Source organism: Equus przewalskii, unplaced genomic scaffold, assembly GCF_037783145.1.
Source record: "Equus przewalskii isolate Varuska unplaced genomic scaffold, EquPr2 contig_R1890, whole genome shotgun sequence".
NCBI classification, from domain to species: Eukaryota; Metazoa; Chordata; class Mammalia; order Perissodactyla; family Equidae; genus Equus; species Equus przewalskii.
The window spans coordinates 1,923-22,007 of NW_027228490.1; the positions used below are offsets into that span (position 1 = coordinate 1,923).

At 39.6% G+C, this 20,085-nt stretch overlaps 2 protein-coding genes and 1 long non-coding RNA gene across 3 annotated transcripts in view; 2 read left to right on the forward strand and 1 right to left on the reverse strand.

Annotated features, from left to right (window-relative positions):
* The first annotated feature begins 771 nt into the window (after positions 1-771).
* Positions 772-4,957, forward strand: LOC139081388 (uncharacterized). Its single transcript, XR_011536459.1, has 4 exons — positions 772-1,454; positions 1,546-1,686; positions 2,949-3,019; positions 4,711-4,957. It is a non-coding gene; the product is annotated as an uncharacterized lncRNA (long non-coding RNA).
* Positions 4,958-6,439: 1,482 nt separating this feature from the next.
* Positions 6,440-20,085, reverse strand: part of LOC139081387 (serine/threonine-protein phosphatase 2A regulatory subunit B'' subunit beta-like) — a 28,174-nt gene continuing 14,528 nt past the window's right edge. The window contains exon 3 of the mRNA XM_070606938.1: positions 6,440-14,174. Within this exon, the coding sequence (XP_070463039.1) occupies positions 14,151-14,174 (24 nt within the window). The 3' untranslated portion in view covers positions 6,440-14,150. The remainder of the gene's footprint in view (positions 14,175-20,085) is intronic.
* LOC103564163 (disks large-associated protein 5-like) lies at positions 9,411-19,108 on the forward strand. Its single transcript, XM_070606940.1, has 4 exons — positions 9,411-9,549; positions 14,407-14,499; positions 16,092-16,308; positions 17,200-19,108. The coding sequence occupies exons 1-4, from the start codon at positions 9,535-9,537 to the stop codon at positions 17,286-17,288; spliced, it is 414 nt and encodes a 137-aa protein (XP_070463041.1). The 5' UTR covers positions 9,411-9,534; the 3' UTR covers positions 17,289-19,108.

Below are 20,085 nucleotides of genomic sequence, written 5' to 3' on the forward strand. Positions count from 1 at the left end.
TATGAGTAAGTTTTGAGGCTTTTAAGCATAATTTAAATCAAACCAGAACCAGAAAAGAGAGTAATTTAAGTTAGCAAGTATCTTTTTGGCAAGTATCTTTTTGCCATAAATGATTAAGGGTTGGATGACTAAGGGTAAAATTTAACTTTAAAATGGAGACTTTATTTTGTAATGAGACATGGAAGTAAATTATGGCAGTTCATTTTTTTTTGACTTTGTCTTCTTTTGATTGTTTTAATGCTGTTCCATCTTGTATGGATTGCCAGGTCAAAGGCCAAAGCCCAAATGGAGCTGACTAGGGTGTAGTTGATAGTAGATAATTGTTACTAAAATGATGAATCGTGCTCCTTTTCGCAGAGTAAGTAAATTCATTTTAAATCTATTATCAGCTTCAATCAGAGTGATTATTTTACTAGAGTTAACAGTAGCAAACTCCCTGTTATTGGCATGGTGACATAGAGCAGTTTTGGCTAGATGCTAAGGAAGTACTCACTTGAAATATTCATTGCCAAACATCCCTTATGAGATCTATACCAACTCTGTGTGTCACTCTGTTTGTTTACTGGGCTCTATTATGCATTCATGTCACTATAAAATGCAGATAGGGATATAAAGCACGTGGGGGGGGGATAAACTTACGGGTCTTCAGAACACCACTATGGACAAAGTTAAGAGGAAGATTACTAAAATAAAATGAAGTGGGCAAGGAGGTAAATAGTATGTCTCTTTATCAGGTGAGAAGGCTCCATTTCATGTATTCAATAAATTGAGTCACTGCCATGTTCCTCTAGGCTCTAGGATATAGTAATGAATAAAGCAACATTCCCTGTTTTCATGGAGCTTACATGTGAGATAGGCAATGAAAAGAAAAATATATAGTATGTGATGGTCATAAGTATTATGTGGGAAATAAAAAAAAAAAAAGAAGGCAGATGGGGAGTATTGAAGCTGTACAGGGTGAGCTTCCGATGGGGCCTCACTGAGACGGTGGCGCTTTGAATGAAGTCTCCAAGGAAGTTGGAGAGTGCACTGTGGGAAGAGTTTTCTATCCAGGAGAAGATTTTTCCAGACAAAATTCAAAAGTTTTGAAGCGAAAACATGCTGGTATGTTTAAGGACTCTCAGAAGATTATAGTCAGCTATTTTGAATAGCTTAGGCTATTAGCATTTTCAAAATTCTAGGATTCTACAAAAAGTTTGTAAGGAAATCTATATAATGGAAAACTTTTTTCATCTCATCTTATTTGGGGTGGTGGATTTTTTGCTGGGTCATTTACAATAGATTTCAGATGAGGGGTCAAAATACCGATTGAAAATGTGGTAATTTGATTCATCAAGCAATTAAATCACATACCACCTAATCTTTTCAATAGATCATTAATAGGAGTGATGTTCGAGCAACATGATCTGGTCAAAGACAAACTTCTGAAAAGAAAGTGTCCAACGAGAAAACAGGTAGGGGTGTTAGCAATTATTATAAGCTCTGACGTTGCCGCAACAATGCTTTAGTAATTACCGAAAGCATTTAATTTCATGGTTCCCACAGCAGGGCAGCCTGCAATGCCCACGTGCGTGAGAACCACTCGGTTGATGACTCAAAGAGCGCAGCAGACCTCGGGGGCAGGCACCACCAGTGCTGCCTCCGCAGGAGCAGCCTTGGCTGTGCCAGCCACGCGAGCGGTGCATGGTGAGAACTGTTCCTTCATCAGTGGCTGAAGTAGAATGCTCTGGTCCCTGAGGTTTTTCGTGTTCAGTTTTTAAAGTCATCGTGTACTTCTTTGAGTAGGCGAGGAGGAAACGGGAGATTCCAGGTCCAGAAGACAGGTTCAGTGCCCCACCATCCAGTTAGCACACAGTGGGCGCTCAAGTGGTGAAGCATGTGCCTCGGTGGGCAGGGCCACAAAGTGAAGATTAATGGCCCCAGTAAATTACAGCCCATTTGTTTGGTGGAATACAGTGTAGCGGTTAAGAACGATCCTGTGAAAGACACTTCATGACATGCTTCAGGATATATTAAGTGGGCAAAGAATACAGGTCAAATTCTGAACAGTGTGATCACAATTCTAAAATATGTATGTGAATATGTGAACATAGGAAAAAAACTGGAAAAGCATACCCTGAATTGTCAGCAGTGATGATTTCTGAATAAGGTCATCTTGAGTGATTTTTATTTATTTTTTGAGGAAGATTAGCCCTGAGCTAACATCTGCCGCTAATCCTCCTCTTTCTTGCTGAGGAAGAGTGGCTCGGAGCTAACATCAGTGCCCATCTTCCTCTGCTTTATATGTGGGACACCCGCCACAGCATGGTTTCGACAGGCAGTGGGTGGGTCCGCACCCGGGATCTGAGCGCCTGGGCTGCCAAAGCAGAAGCGTGAACTTACCTGCTGCGCAGCGGGGCCAACCCCTCTGGGGTGATGTTTTTTGCATTGTTTTTGTGCTTTGCTTTTCCTGATTTTCTATAAGAAATATGCATTTGATAGTCAGAGGCAAAAGGTAAAATACTTTAGCACCTTTGGTTTTGTAAACAGATATCCTATACTTGGCAGGAAGTTTTATCTGTATTTATCGTATTTAAATAGGGTATTTTAAATAGGATATTTTAAAATGACTTTTAATCATAAAATCCATTAAGGCATAGATTCATATTGTTGCCTTTTTTTCTTTCCCAAATTACCTAGTACTTTTTAATTTTTTTCGAGGAAGATTGGCCTTGAGCTAACATCTGTGCCCATCTTCCTCTAGTTTATACGTGGGACAGCTGCCACAGCATGGCTTGATAAGCAGTGCATAGGTCCATGCCCAGGATCTGAACCAGCAAACCCCGGGCCACCAAAGTGGAGTGTATGAACTCAGCTGCTATGCCACTGGACCGGCTCCTTACCTAGCATTTTTAATGCAGAATTTTCTATCTAGTCAAAATGGATCTGTTATGTCATTTTTATTTTAGATAATATAACAGAAAGAAAAGCACCAGATCAAGGAAGGCCTGCCGAAAAGATCGAAGAAGAACCAGGCAAGGTAGAGTATAAGTATCTGTTTATTTCTAGACATTTGGAAAATCTCATTTTTATTTTCATGAAGCTGAAATTAAGCTTACAGAACTGCTTCAAGAGGTTAACCTCCACGTGTGTGAAAACCTCTTGAAGCACAAGGAAGCGTCAAGAGGGTTTACTGTTATGGTTTGTGAGGTGTCTCATCTTTAAAACCTTATAGGTAGAGAATGTGTAGTTTGGTTAACAAGAGAGAAAATAAAAACACAGCTGACGGAAACCTTCATGTGAGCATCGGCTAGGAGATGGGTGCAGTGGGTGAAATGCGTTGACTCTGGATTCAGCTAGGCCTGAGTTTGCCTATTGTCTCGCTTCCAATTGGCTATATAATCTTGGGGAAGCTATGAGTTTGTTCTCCCAGCTGTAACATGTAATATCTACACAGAGTAGTTTCAAGAATGAAATCACCTGACGTTTCTGACAGCATCTAGCATAGTGCCTGGTAGAGTCTTCAAAAAGAGCCACCATTTCGAGGACCCAATCCCTTAATTTATAATCCATGCTATAATTCCTTAGCCTTAAAAAAAAAAAAAAACAAAGTTATGCCAAAGTGTAAGAAACCTGGCTAGGTTCTTACCAAAAATCAGACATCGATCCTCCAAGGAAGGCAGTACAGGGTGATCACAGGCGAGCAGCTGGACCTCACAGCTCCTCCCTCGAGGTTGGTTTTCTCCTTAAGGATTATCGCTAGTGTCTACCTTTGCAGCCACACAGGCCTCAAGCACAGTGTTACCCTTAAACTCTCGTCCGGGTAGAAATACTCTGCTTTCAATTCGTATCTCATTAAAACTCAGAAACGTAGAAACCTCTAAAAATTATGTTGAAATGAGTGGATTAAATTGGCAAAGGTGGTCGAAAGGTACAAACTTCCAGTTATAAAATAAGTAAGTAGAGAATGTAATGTACTGCATGGTGACTACAGTTAATAATATTGTATATTTGAAAGTTGCTAAGAGTAGATCTTAAAAGTTCTCATCACAAGAAAACAAAATTTGTAACTGTGCATGGTGATGGATGTTAACTAGACTAACTGGGGTGATCATTGCACAATATACAAATATTGAATCATTATGTTGTATACCTGAAACTAATGTAATGTTGTATGCCAATTATATTACAGTAAAAAAAAATACCAAATAACAAATTGACTTGAAAAAGAAAATACGCTTCACATTTTATATGGTTAATCTTACTGTGTCACATTGAAAAATAGTTTTGCTCATATGATAAAGTTATTTATAATAATCCAAAGTTATTAAAAAAGATTTTGTCCTTGACAATACTGGTAATCCAATAAACATTGGATTTCTGATTCTCAAACCTTTGTAATTATCAACATAATTTAAGTAAAAAGATACGTATTTGTTAGGTGAGTGAATTTTTCCACCTTAGTTTTCATATATTTTAATTTTTGGTAATACCTAAAACCTATTATATAGTTTTTTTAATATGGATTGGTTCTCCCTCTTTCTGACCATAGCAATGGTTTATGTAGCTGGTCTTCTGACTCCATGTAAACATTTAATTGTATTTGTTTTTGTTTCTTAAATTATGTACATGGGACATATCTCTTAACTTTCACATTTTCGGGCCTAAAAAATTGGTGGAATATATCCCAAGAAGAGAGACTCTCACTCTATTCTGTTTATTCACATCCAGGTCATGTCTTTTAAAGTTGATAGCGAAGTAAATACTTTGGAATCACAAACCAGTGTGACAAACGGAAGGGATCCAGATGGAGTCATATCCAAAGTGGAAAAGTTACCTGAGACAAATCCTGCAGAAGTGAAAGGGAGGCCATCCTTCGCACCAGTAGATTTTCTGTTTCAGCCACCAGATGGTCTGAAGAGCTATGACGTAACACCTAGACTCCAACAAGCACCGCTACTTTGACAGCCAGTTACAGAATGAGATGTTATTAATGAATTCCTTGCTGACATGGAGAACGAATGCCTTTCTTAGATTTGGCCTGTGCTTTTTAAGTTATTTAGTTAGTAAACTATGTTCATTATAAATCATGAAAATTTGACCTTTCCAAAAAATTTTTCAGAAGGATACAATAATGTATTTGACAGATTTGATATTTTCTGTGCATTATTATTTTCACGATTCAATTTGCTTTTTTTGCTTTTAAGAAGTGACTTAATTGCAACACTTAGAAATAAATTTTTAGAAAGAAGAAATTGCTATACTGCAGCTCAGACATGGTTTGGATTTTTTTGTGTTTTTTTTACTGAGTATTACTTTATAAAAGCTATCTCAAAAGACAAAATGATTAACTTGTAAAGTGGGGAGAAAAAATCAGTTTGAATCTTTAAAAGAAATGGCAAGGTTGCTTTCCAAAGGCTGGCTGGCGGCAGATTGACTGAGAACTGCTCTGCGGCATCTGAGACTCCTAAGTGTGTATGTCCGGTTGAGAGGTCTTTGCATCTGTGGATCTCATCACAGGGGGCAGAGACGGGCCTTCCCGCTGGAGGTGTTTACGGTTTTTCCCTCTAGATTAGACATGTTTTAAAAAACAGAAACATATTTCTATTTTATCCCATGTTTTTAAAAAACAACATAATTTTGAAATCCTTCAATGAGATGTATGGGTTCATGTTTCATGAAGCGTATTTTTGCTCTTGCTTAGTGATGAGGCTCCAGAAGTAACAAAAGAAATGTTGGCACACAAAAGTGAAACTTCAGTACATCAAGATTCCGATGAATTACGCCGTCCTTTGAGTTCTCTGACGGGAGCACAGGTATGGTATTTTCATGAATTTTTTACTTGTTTCTCTGGGTTATGGTTTATCAGAGATCGTTTAGAGTCTTTTCCACCATGTGTCTCACCATGTAGCTCAGGGTGTGATCTCAGGGTCAGAAGAGACGGAAAAGCATGGGGAGGGCTATCTGGAGACAGAGCTGGAATGAGGACTGCAGACTGAGAGGGGGACCGAAATGTAAATTTGAAGAGATGAAGAACATTGAGAGACACTGTAAAAGGAGATCTGATGAATGAAATCTTTGAGGCAGAAATAAAATTTTATTTAAATTTTAAATTTATTTACAATTTTAAATTTTAATGTTGAAAAAATTGAAGGATTTAAGAAATTTGTCTTGTGGGGGATGTCATTATAGGAGTTGCTGCTTTGAAATGTATATGTAATGTTTTCTTTAATCTATAGATCGTGTCAAATAAAAATGAAACTACTACTGAAAATTTACATGGCTTTCCAATAAAAGAAGTCCCATCACTTGAAATAAAGGAGGATCAGACATCTCAGCAGCGACATGTGCTGCATTTCAGGTCTGTGCGTTTGTTCCCAGTGTAAGCATTTTGTATTAACGTCTAGACATTTAAAACCAAAATTAAACTATTTTAACCTTAATATAATACGTAGATGAATTAGGAGGAAACTGACATTGAGTGATTTTTATTTATCTTTTAAATTAAAAATCTTTTCCAATGGCTAGTATATTCATGTGGTTGCTAACTTAAAAGATAGAAAGAGGTACAAGTGAGAAGCCTTTTTTCCAACTCTGCTCCCAACCCTACAGTTCGAACCTTCCACAGAGGCAAGTGTTATTCATTTCTTGTGAATTCTTCCAGAGATACATAATGCACATGTAGATAAACTTTTTTTTTAATGTAAACAGTAGCATACTATTCTGTTTTCATTTAATGTTAAATGTAGGAGATATTCCATTTTAGTCCTTTAAGAACTTTCTCATGCTGTTTTTGTGTGTGTTTTAATGGCTGCATGGTATCCAATTGTATGGCTACACCACGATTTACTTAGTAGGTCCCTGTTGCTGGTTGTTTCCATTGAGTTCAATCTGGTAGTATTACTGTCAAGCCTGCAAAAAACAAGCTTGGATGCTTTTCAATCCTCTCCTGTGCAAATATATAAAGACCTCAATTTACATTCCCTCAGCAAAATATGGGAGTTCCTATTTTATCATACCTTTTTTTTCAAACAAAGAAACTAAGTTAATGTTTATTTTACAAAAGAAGGATAGAGGGAGATGATGGTAGGCTCCTTGGCCCACTAAATCATAAGATAGGATTATGTTTCTCCAACTATGAAGACTGAAAATTAGAGTTCCTGTTTGGGAACCTAAATGCCATGTCACCTAAATGCCTTGGACACAGATCAGAGGACTGCATCTGGAGAAAGGCCCCAACGCTCCACATCACACAGGAAATGATGACATACTATGTTCTTGAGTGAATGTAGCAAGGAGATTCTCACATCTTTTCCAATACAGTACTAACCACTTTTTTGGGCTTTGACAATCAAATAGAGGAGAAATATTATCTTCCTATACTTTTAATACTCATTTGTTCTATTATGAATGAGCATATTTCAGAGCCACTTCAGTTGTTTGTAGAACGTAAGTTTTATGATTGTAAGGAATTTTAGAGATGAGCTAGTCCACTGTGTTGTTGGACTGAGACATTGAGATAATAAGCAATTTACCCAACTAAATAATGTCGGATCTAAGACAAGTCTCCTTTCTCATTAATTAAGTTCTCATTAGATATAAACAGCTAATTTTTTCTTCTAAGAAAAAAAACTATCCTCAGTTTCTCCTACTAAGATGCTTTTTATAAAGAGACAGATTCAATTTATCTCGGGCCGGGGTTTCTCAACTCGCACTACTGACATTTCAGATTGGATAATTCTTGTTGTGGGGCTGTCCTCTACATCGCAGGATGTTGTGTAACGTCCCAGACCAGTAGCACTCCTCTGGTTTGTGACAAAGGTGCTCTAGACACTGCCAGATGTCCCCTGGGGGGCAAAATTGACCGGTGTTGAGAACTACCGCCCTTGGACAAGCAAAGCCTACTCATTAGAATCTGTGAGGCCCTGACACTGTAATTTCAGTCTTACAGGGTTTAGCTTCAACTTACTCTGGGCAGTTGGGTTGGTCTCAGTTCCATGGGCAATACCAGAACTAAAGACAGAACTCAGGCATGTCTGGTTCTTTCTGTTTCATCTCTGATAAATGAGAACGGAAAGAACTAGAAATATTAGCTTGGAAAGTGGCTCTTGGCATTAACCATCCACGTAAGTTTTAGGTGTAGAAAGATGGACATGTATAGGATATCAACTTGTATTTATGGATTTTAATATATCACAGTTCATAAAATAAGCATCAGCTCTGGAAAATTGCTATTGTATAAGTATCATATTGCTAATACTTAGATATTAGTATGAGAAACATTTGTAAAACTGAAACATGTCATAATTTTAGAAAGATTCTCCGATACGAAAGAGAGGAATTTATATTGACCGACTGCCTTGAGTGGGAAAGGAAGCTTGAAGATTCCAAACAAAGGGGAGGGAACATTTATGTTTTTTGTCTTAGCTTTGTTTATTTTATTTTGTTTATGTATTTATTCTTTTTAGGAAGATCGGCCCTGAGCTAACATCTGTTGTCAATCTTCCTCTTTTTTTTCCCTCTCCCCAAAGCCCTGACATATAGCTGTATATCCTAGTTGTAGGTCATTCTAGTTCTTCTGCGTGGGATGCCAGCACAGCATGGCCTGATGAGCGGTGTGTAGGTCCGGGCCCAGGATCTGAACCAGTGAACCCTGGGCCGCTGAAGGTGAGTGCATGGACCCAACCACTTGGCCACCAGGCTGGCTCTGCATTGTTTATTTTAATATGTCTACATTTATCTGAAACAAAAATCTAGTGTTGCCGAACTTTATAGTTTTGTTAATCAAAATAGCAAGACTTTTCATTTCTCAACATACGTTCACTAGTATCTCTGTGCTAAAATGGTAGATGACTTATAAGGTGTAAGTAATTAGAATGTTAGCCATCATTCCTGGGAGTTAAACGTTTGCCTATTTTATTAGATTTTTTATGACTTTTTGAATGACATCTATATCTAGTATTGTTTAATTATGCAAAATATTTTCTGAATGAAAATGACCTAAATAAATATGGAACAAATTTTCTGATATTTCCTTAATCTTATTTGGAGAAGCTTTTTAGAAAAAATCATTTGTGTGCTGTGTGAAGTCCTTAGATGCTGATGTACAGTGAGTTGTTTGAGGTTGAATTCTTATAAAGTACAAGGTGAGCAGAATGCTGTTTACTATGTAGCAACATATATGAGAATGAATATGGCTACGTTTTAGTGGGAACAGAAGCAGACAGTTAATGCTCAGTATTTGTATGACAAAGTTTTGTAGTCGATGTTTTTTTGTTTTGCTTTAAGGTAAGAGTTTGATTCTGGAAGCCCCAGGATATTTGGGGTGAGGTCGTCTTATCAGCTGGCTGACTTGCGATCAAGGTCCTGTTTTGTTCTCTCGCTTTTGAAAATCTCATCTTTCCCTTAGCAGAAGATCTCATTCCCCTCGGAGTTGGTCAAAAAAGGCTCCTTAAGGCAGAAATATTCAAACGGTTTGAAGAACTGCTGGACAATTTGGAATACAAATGAGGCAAAAAGGATACCACCTGTGCAGACCTGGATGGGTTCTGGGACATGGCCAGCCTTCAGGTATGTGACCAGGATTTGGAATGGCTTAACTTTCGAGTCACATGTTTTTGGAAGTGAGGTAACAGTAGTAAAATGGGAGTAGTAGAGGCTGCTTAGGTATCTGTAATATTAAATGAGATATTAGCCCCTTTACAAACTGTAAAGCACTGTCTAAATTTTATGGCTGCTGTCCCCTCCTCCTGCATACTGTCAGGGTAATTTCTATATGGGTTGGAAATTGAGATTCTATTCAGCTGTTGCCTAGTCTGTGATGATTCCATGTGTGCGAAAATGAGGACGAGTCTTCAGTAGCTGGGTCCATCCAGCAGTTATTGTCCCTGCTGTGTGTCAGGCGTTGTATGAGGAGCTGACAAATAGGCACATTCTCTACCCCAGAGGAGTTTATAGTTTTATCAGAGTCAGACATAGCCCTCATTCCAATCTGGTGTAGAAAGTGCTGATAGAGGCCGTTACTAGGAAGATCAGTGAAGGTAGGGAGATGACAATTTCTAGCTTTTTGAGCTTATTTTAGAAATAAGCATATAAAAAACTAATTCAAGAACCAGTGGCCAAGAACCATGAGACATTTGCAGACAGCCCGAAACCTGGAAGAAGGGGCCACAGCAGCACAGGAAGGAAGCTGTCTGGATGAGGCCGTGGGCTGCTCCAGGAGAAAGAACTTTAAAAGCAAGTGTTAATATGCTCAAAGAGACCAGGCATTTTTTCTGCCAAATAAGAACAGCTATGCAAAAAAGAACATTCAGAGAACGACAACAAGAGCTCTTTGAAGTTAAAAACTATAAGAGCAGAAATGTAAGATTCACTAGAAAGATGGAATATGAAGCTGAGATCTCCCATAAATTAGAGCAAAAAGAGAGAGATAAAAGAGGAGAGACTAGATAAGAATATTAAGGGGACCAGTCTAGGAAGTATAATATCCAAATAACAGGGATTCCAGAAAAAGAGAACAGAAAAAATAGTGGAGAGGAAACGATCAATGAAATAGTTTGACATTTTCCTGGAACTGGAGGACCTGAATTCCAGATTGAAGGAGCCCATTGAGTGCCTAGCACTGTATGTCAGTGTAGACGCACACCAATGCACAATGAAATATAATTGTACAACTCTTGGGATGAGGAGAAACATCTAGAAACTTCCAGAGAGCAAAAACAAGTTTCATACAAAGGGTCAAAAATCAGAATAGCCCTAGATTTCTCAACAGCGACATCGAAAGCTGGGAGAACAAGGCCCTCAAACTTCTCGGGGAAAATAACACTCAGCCTGGCATTGTATACCCAGCCAATCACGCTTGAGGGTGGAAAGGCATGTTTCAGACACATGCAGTCTGAAATTTGACCTCCCATGCACCCTTTCTCAGGAAACTGAGAACGGCGCTCACAAAAATGAGGGAGTAAGCCAAGAAAGGGGAAGGAGGTGGGACAGATCCCCAAAAAGTCTAAGGGAATTGTGGCTGAGGTGAGTAAAGAGGGTGAGCAGCAGGCTTAGGAAGCAGCTGTTCAGACTGGAGCAGGAGGCTGGGGCTCGGCAAGATACTGTCTCTGAGGCTGAACGGAACAGAATACCCAATTGGTTTGCTTTTCTAGTTGTATTAAGAGGGAATTTATACATACTGTGCAGACTTTAGAGGCAAATTGATGATAGATACATTAAAAAACTAAGCAAACAAAAAGCAAAGCAATGATGAAGTCTAGAGAAAAATGTGAAGAAACACAATATTCTGGTAATTATATGGCGCAGAAGTGAATAGTGTTTATGGAGTCAGAATAATGTCAGCATTACTTTATGACCAGTTGACATAATAATGAGTTGGTTCACTAGCATCCTTCAATGGTGACCAATTAATTTTGTCTTTCTTAGTATCATAATTATTTTATGGATTTAAAAGTATTTGTGTTGGCATCGTTTACAGTCATTATCTTTAGTGATGCTCATTTCCCAGTTTTGGCCAGTGGGAGCCTCTTCAAGTTGGCTCCTGGGGCTTTTATTTATTTTAAAGAGCTATACTGAGGATAAACAATCTACATATGATAAAATTTGCCCATTCTAAGTGTAAAAGTCAATGATGTTTAGTAAATTTACAGAGTTGTGCAACCGTCGCTGCAATCCAAACTTAGAACGTTTTCATCACCACAGAAAGATGCCTCTTGCCTGTTTTCAGTCAGTTCCCATTGCCACTCCCAGTCCCAAGCAACCACGAGTCTCCTTACTGTCTCTGTAGATTTGCTTTTTCTGAACGTTTCATTCTAAGAATCACCCAATATGTGGTCTTTTGTATGTGGCTTCTTTCCCTCGGCGTGGTGTCTCTGGGGTTCCTCCGTGTTGCAGCACATGCCTGTACTTTGTTCCTTTCATGGCTGAGTAGCAGTTCATGGAGACATCAGTCTGTATTGTCCAGTTGATGGACATATAGGTTGTTTCCACTATTTGACGATTACGAATAATCTATGAATATTCACTTACAAATCTTCATTTGGGCATGTTTTCTTTCGCTTGGGTAGATATGGCTGGATCATGTGTTAAATTTCTGTTTAACTATTTAAGAAACTGCCAAACTGCTTTCCAAATTGATAACACCCTTTCACGTGCCCGCCAGCAGTGTGTGAGAGCTCCTGTTGCTCCGCGTCCTCACCAGTGCTTGCTCCTGTCTCTCTTAGAATCGGCCATCCTGTGGGGTGTGAACTGTCATATTGTAGATTTGATTTGCATTTCCCTAATGAGTAATGATGATCAGCATCTTTTCATGTGCTTATTATTAGACATTTGTATGTCGTCTTCGGTGAACTATCTATTCAAATCTTTTTGCCCATTTTTAATTGGGTTTGTCTTTTTGAGTTGTAAGTGTTCTTTGTATATTCTGGATACAAGTCCTTTATCAGAAATATTTGCAAATATTTCCTCCCAGTTTGTGGCTTGTTAATTTTCTTAATGGTATCTTTTGAAATGCAGCTGTTTTTAATTTTGATGAAGTTCAGTTTATCAATTTTTTTAATGTTGTGATTTTGGCATTATTTCCAAGAACTCTTTTTGCCTAACCATAGGTCACAAAGATTTTATCTTATGTTTACTTCTAAAAGCTTTATCTCTTTCACTTAGGTCTGTGAACATTTGGAGTTCATTTTTTAAAAAAATTAAGTTGTGATTAATTATTTTTTGCTAGGAAAGATTTGCCCTGAGCAAATCTGTTGCCAGTCTTCCTCTCTTTTTTTTCCTCCCCAAAGCCCTGGTACATAATTGTGTATTCTAGTTGTAAGTCCTACTAGTTCTTCTGTGTGAGCTGCCACCACAGCATGGCTACTGCTAGACAAGTCGTGTGGTTCCACACCCGGGAACTGAACTTGGGCTGCCGAAGCAGAGCATACTGAACTTTGACCACTAGGTTATCAGGGCTGGCTCTGGAGTTCATTTTTGTGTATGGTGTAGGAAAGAGCCCAAATTCATATTTTTTCTTGCAGATATCCACTTTTCCCAGTCCTGTTTGTTGGAAAAAACTATCTTTTCCTCATTGAATTGCATTGGCACTTTTGTTGAAAATCAATTGGTCATAAGTGTAATCCTGAGTCTTTTTGACATTTAAATTTTTTTGAGAAAGGGAGATTGAGAGTACCTATTTGTATAAATGCATAGTACGGAGACTCAAAGCATATTTATCCAACTGTTGACAGTGGTTACCACTTTGAGGAGATTGGAAATACCAGAAGGATGGGGATCATATATTCCCATCCTGCTAGTATGTATATTATTTGAATCCTTTAAAATGAGATTGTGCCAGGGTCAGCCCAGTGGTATAGTGGTTAAATTTGGCACACTCCACTTCATTGCCCCAGGGTTTGCGGGTTCTGATCCCAGGCATGGACCTACACCACTCATCAAGCCATGTTGTGGTGGTGACCCACGTACAAAATAGAGGAAGACTGGCACAGATGTTAGCTCAGGGCCAGTCTTACTCAAGCAAAAAAAGAAGAGGATTGGTAACAGATGTTAGGGCCGATCTTCCTCACCAAAAAAATAAAAATGAAAATAAAATGAGATTATGTCAAGAGAAAGAGAAGGCAAGCTACAGACTAGGGGAAACTTTTGCAAAAGACCTATCTGATAAAGGACTGTTTTCTAAAATATACAAAGAACTCTTAAAACTCAACAATGATAAAACAAGCAACCTGATTTAAAAATGGGCAAAAGAACTGAACAGACACTTGATCAAAGAAGACAGATGGATGGCAAGTAAGTGTATGAAAAGATAAGATGCTCAACATCATATGCCCTTAGAGAATTGCCAGTTAAAAGTACAATGAGACACCAGTACACACTTATTAGAATGGCAAAGATCCAAACCGCTGACAGCACCGGATGCTGGTGAGGATGTGGAGCAACAGGAGCGCTCATTCATCGCTGGTGGGGGTGCAAAATGGTGCAGCCACTTTGGAAGACAGTTTGGCAGTTTCTTACAAAACTAAACAGAGTCTTACCATACGATGCTGCAGTCACGCTCCTTGGTGTTTGCCCAAATGAGCTGAAAACCTGTGTCCACACAAACATGTGCACAGATGTTTATAGCAGCATTGTTCATAATTGCCAAGACTTGGAAGCAATGGATATGCTCCTCAGTAGGAGAAGGGATAAATAAACTGTAAAAAAAAAAAAAAAAAAAAGGAGAGATTGTGTTCACACTGTTAACATAAAATAACAATGAACAATTTTACCATAAGAATTCATTTGAATACAAAATTGACAATGACAGTCTAATTTTATGTCACCAGTCCAAGTCGTTGTCAATTTGTTTGAAGCTTTTGTGCATTAATTTGTAAATTTAATATGGTTAGCATTAATCTGATAAACTTGTGCTTTATTTATTAACAGATACAGGATCTACGCCAGAAATTCAACAATCTGACCATACTTGAGGAGTGTGGATGGGAGAAAGCCAGCAATACGAGCAAAGATGTGTTTCAGGTAAATTTGTGGATTTCTAATATAGACTTTTACTTTAATGAATTTAAGCTTTAGAAACATTTAGCTTCAGGTTTTTCATCATTTCACAAAACGTGTCATCTATTACAATGTCCTGATTGTCTTGAAAGAGTGAGGAAAGGTCAACACAAAATTCAGGATGGTTATTTCTGGCGGGGGAGGTGGGGCTGAGATTGGATTTGGTCCCCCTGAGAGCTTCTGAGTTGCTAAGTAACGGTATGTACCAGTGTGTTTTATTCTTTAAACTGTACCTATACATTGTTTTGTAGTAATAATAGCAGTAGTACATAATTTATATAATGTGCCAACTATGCTTCCCAGGCCCTCACACACATTGACTCAGTTAATCCTCACAACAGTCCTGTGAGGTGGGTGCCGTTATCCCCGGGTGGGGAATCTGAGGCCAGGAAGACTCGAGCACGTGCCCAGGCTGGAGCTGGGTTTCTCATTCCAGAACCCATGTTCTTAACTCACAGGTTATGCCATCTCTGCTTTCTATACTCTTGTGCATGATGTATTTCAAAATGAAAGAACTTTTTAAGTAGAAAAGAGGAACAATGACTCTTAGACTCTCTCTCTTCTTCCCAAATTTTATCATGTAAAATTTCCTATTTTCTCTGTAAAATTGGCTTTGTTGACATGATAGATTCCATTCTTATCTATTTGTAGTAATTTTTTTTCCTAAAATATTTTAACTCCAAGCTTTTGGTTCAGAATTGCTACTTCTCAAGCCAGCTTGGAGCCCTGCCACTTTTTCTTTTAGATTTTAGAAAAATGCCTCTGGTTGTAAAATCAGGTTTCTAAACTGGTACTTTATTATGCTGTGTAAACCAAATAAAAACTCTGTTTTGAATTCTGTCTTAGGAGTTTAAGATGTTAGAGTATTAAAGGATTATTGTAGGATTGTTTTACTAATGAAGTCTCCTTATTTTACTAATGAAGTAATGTCTTACTAAGATGTTAGTAATGTCTTACTAATGACAAAGGCCCTGAGGACAGTGACGAGATTGATTGAATGAATTTCAAGTCTGTTAAACAGGAAGGATGCTGGGACATTTGGACCTGCCTTGCGCATTTCTTATCGGGTGCTTAGTCCTGGGGACATAACACCATCAGTGACACAGATAACGGCTGTGTCAAGACAGCATTATGTCGGAGCCTTGTAATTCTGCCCCTTACCACCAGTGTTTCTCTCCTACATTATTTTATAGGCCACCGTTAAGACTACTGAACAGTTAAAATCAAACTAATCTTTTATCTGTACTTTGGAACCATTCCCCCAGATCTCTTATTCATTGACCTCTCATCCCATCAGTTAGCCTTGTTCTCTCTTTTCCATCAGTTTTTAGACATGTTGAAGGGTCCTATCTTTGTTTACATTAAACGACAATCACAACTAACTCCTTGAGGGCAGGAACTTTGTCCTTTACCTTTGACCCCCAGCATGTTTAGCACATACTAGGAACTTGATAAGCATAAGATGGATGTGTGAAATATTTTAGGCATGCTTTATTCATTTTTCTTATAAGATGGTAATGAGTTGCTTTAGTAAATGTCATAATTTCTCTTTGTAGGAAAAAGTTGTCTCGGGTATAGCGAGTGAACCAAAACATGACGATGCTGGGATCGCAGATGGGGGTCACCTCGCTGCTGTGAAGAAGGCAATGAGAGAGAGGATGCAGCCGGGAGAGCGTGCTGAGGCCGTGGGCTCTGCGGTGCCAAAGGAAGTTGATCATAAAGCGTTTGACGCTGGATCTTTTAGAATCGAAAGTCCCGTTAAATCATTCTCAGGTTAGTTTTTCTATTGAGACTACTTAAGAAATGTACTTGGGTTGGATGGGAGCTTGTACAGGAGGTGAAAAAGTTTTCACAGGAAGCAATATAAGCTGTCTGTGATTTCTGGAAAATAGACCACATCCTCACCACCAAACACTTGCAGATTTTGTTTGATGGATGGGATTAGATTACCTGAAGTGACATATCTCCTAAAGTTGCTTTTCTGTGTTTTCTAAGTGACTTCACTTCCATTATTAGCCCCTAACCCCACGGTCCTGGGAGGAAGGTCCCAGGTCCCAAGAGGGAAGGGCGATGAGCATGAGGAGTGAGGTGATTTCCTTCAAGTTGGTGCCAGGCTGGATGAGAATTTCAGCAGGAAAGGAAGCTTAGGCACCAAACCATCACACTTCTCTGGCTGTTCTTAAAAAATGACGCTTAGGGAAGGTGGGTTTGGTTTTATTTTCATTTGTATCAAAACTTTTGCCCAGATCTTTTTGAAACACAACAGGCCAATCCACAGACAGAAAGGGGACTCATGGTTGCCAGGGGCTGGGGGTGGGGAATGGGGAGTGACTGCTACAGAGCCCGGGATTCCCTTGTAGGGGGATGTGAATGTTCTGGAACCAGACAGTGGTAATGGTTGTGCAACACTGTCTATGAAATAAAGGCCCCTGAATTGTACATCTTAAAATGGTTAAAATGCTGGTGGAACTTTATGTGAATTTTACCACCATAAAAAGAATGAAAGTATCTGCAGTATGATTTAGTTTATGTACAATTCTAGAAATCTCTAATCAATAGTGACCACAGGGAGCCTGGGGCTGGGGGCGGGAGGGATGAGAATGAAGCAGAGTTTAGGGGCCAGTGGAGACGCTCATCATGCTGACTGTGCTGACGGCTTGACAGGCCCACTGGAGCTCACCAAACTGTCCACAGCAGACACCCACTGCTTCTCGCCCAGCAACCGTGCCCGGAGAAAGCCGCCAAAGAAGTAGAAAAGCTACACAGGTTTCAGCTCGTGGGGTCACTTTCATGCTCCCACACGAACATGCAAAGCGAGGACCACCTCGCCAATGGGGAGTGATCGCCACCCATAATGTTCAGAGAGAACACACCCAAGCATAGAACAGGGTACTACTTCTCATCCAAGAAAGGGAAGAAATTAAATATGTGTGTACATACACAGACGTATATTTGTAGGTATTTGCTCATATTAAAAAATAAAGGATAAGCCAACGTTATGAAAACTGTTACTTATGGGGGAGGAAGAGAGCAGAGTTGAACAGACAGGGGTAGACTCTGGACTTATGGGAATATATCTGGTTTGTGAGTTTTGACCTTGGAACCATGTACGTTTTTACATAATTATAAAACAAAATTTAAAAACATACTTTAAAAAGGCGATCTCTAACAGAAGAGAAGGGGACACTTCCGATCTTCCTCTTGGACCAGTGTTACCCTAATACCAAAACCAGACACAGGAATCACAGGAAAACTGCCAGCCAGTATCTCTTCTGGATACGGACACAAAAACCATCCACAGAATACCAGCCAGTGAAATACAGCCACGCAGAAAAAGGACCACACACGATAGCCAAGTGGGATTTGCTCCAGAACGCAAGGTTGGTTTAACATTGGAAAAACCAACTCACGTAATGCACCTCATCCATAGAATAAAGAACCAAACCACACAGGCCTCTCAACAGACACAGGAAAAGCATCCGACCAAGCTAACATCTTTTCTTGATAAAAACGCTGAACAAACCAGGAATGGAAAGGAATGTCCCCAACCCGATAAACGGTATCTGTGAAAACCCACGCTCACAGCATGCTTAGCGGTGAAGGACTGGATGCTTTTCCCAAGGCCAGGATCAAGAATCTCCACTCTCGGACATCAACACCACACCACGCTGCAGGTTCTTCCCAGAGCAGTCGGGCGGGACGAGGAAATAACAGATCCACACCGGGAAGGAAGAAGCGAAACTATTTCTAGCCGCAGGTAACATGATCATGTACACACAAAATCCTAACGAATATGCTAAAACACTATTAGAACGAATAAATGAGTTCAGAGGACTGCAGGATACAAGATCAGTACACAGGAATTAACTGCATTTTTATACACTTGCAATGAACAAGCTGAAAATAAAATTCAGAGAAGCATTCCAGTTATAATAGCACCAAAAAGAATAAAATGCTTCAGAACAAATTTAACAGAAGATGTGCAAAACTTATACTTGAAAACTACGAAACATTTTCGAAAGAAACTAAGACCTAAATGAGTAGAAGACGTCCTATGTACACGGATGAGAAGACAGTAGTAAGACGGCCATACTCCCCACACCGATCTACAGAGTCAACGCGAGCCCAGCAGAACCCCAGCTGGCCTCTCTGCAGAAACTGACAAGCTGACCCTAAAATCCATAAGGAGTTGCAAGGGTCCACGGAGAGCCAAAACAAGCTTGAGAAGGAACAAAGCTGGGGGACTCACACGTCCCATTTCAAAACCAACTACAAAGCAGCAGTAATCAAGACAGGGTGGAACTGGCATAAAGACACAAGGACAGGTCAAGGGCTAGAATCAGAATCCAGTACTAAACCCTCATATTTATGGGGAACTGATTTTCAACAAGGGGGCCAGGGCCGCTGGACGGGGAAAGAATGGTCTCTTCAGCCTTGGTGCTGAGACAACTGGATTTCCAGACATAAAAAATGGAGTTTGACCGCTGCATCACTATATTCAAAAATTAACTCAAAATGGATCAAAGACCTAGACGTAAAGGCCGAAACTAGAAACTCTCAGGAAAAAACAAAAGCAAATCTTCATGACCTTGCATCTGGCAATGATTTCTTGGATATGACAACAAAAGTACGGGCAACAAATGAAAAAACAGATAAAATTAACTTTATCAAACAAACAAAAACTTTTTGGCATCATGGAAGACTATCAAAAACTGAAAAAAGGGGTCAGCCTGGTGGTACAGTAGTTAAGTTTGCACACTCTGCTTCAGTGGCCCAGTGTTGGTGGGTTCAGATCCTGGGCACAGACTTACACACCACTCAACAAGCCATGCTGTTGCAGCAGCCCACATCCAAAATAGAGGAAGACTGGCACAGACGTTAGCTCAGGTCCAGTCTTCCTCAGCAAAAAAAAAAAAAGGTTAAAAAAGACTCAGGTCAATTCTCAGTTTTTCAGGTGCTGAGTACATATAATTAAAAAAAAGAAAAAACAACTCAGAGAATGGGAAAAAATGCACACCAAGTATTGGATAAGGGACTTGAATCTAGAATATATAAAGAACTCTTACAATTGGACAATAAAGTGACAATCCAGTTAAAGAACGGGCACAGGATCTAAACAAACATTTCTACAAAGAAGATGCACAAATAGCCAATAAGCAGATGAAAAGCTGCTCAACATGACAGTCTTCAGGGAAATGCGAGTCAAAACCACCAGGAGACACTTCGTGCCCCCTAGGACACGCTGTCTACAATCAGCAAGACACAAGTGCTGGCGAGGGTGTGAGAGATCGGAACCCTCCTACGCTGCCAGTGGGAACGCAAAATGGGGCAGCTGCTTTGGGAAATGGTCTTGTGGCTCCTCAAAGCGTTAAACATGGTGTCGCCATGTGTCCCAGCAATTCCACTCCTAGGTGTGTATATCTGAGAGAACCCTACACCTGCACACCAAGACTCGCACACGCGTGTTCCAGCAGCCCTGTGCACCACAGCCCAAAGGTGGGCCAACCCAGACGTCCATCATTGATGAATGGATAAATGCACAACGGGACG

Excerpts from the sequence above, each read along its gene's own strand:
- LOC103564163 (XM_070606940.1), top strand. Across the intron at positions 14,500-16,091 it reads CGAGCAAAGATGTGTTTCAG|GAAAAAGTTGTCTCGGGTAT; the intron begins GTAAATTTGTGG and ends TTCTCTTTGTAG. Across the intron at positions 16,309-17,199 it reads TCCCGTTAAATCATTCTCAG|GCCCACTGGAGCTCACCAAA; the intron begins GTTAGTTTTTCT and ends ACGGCTTGACAG.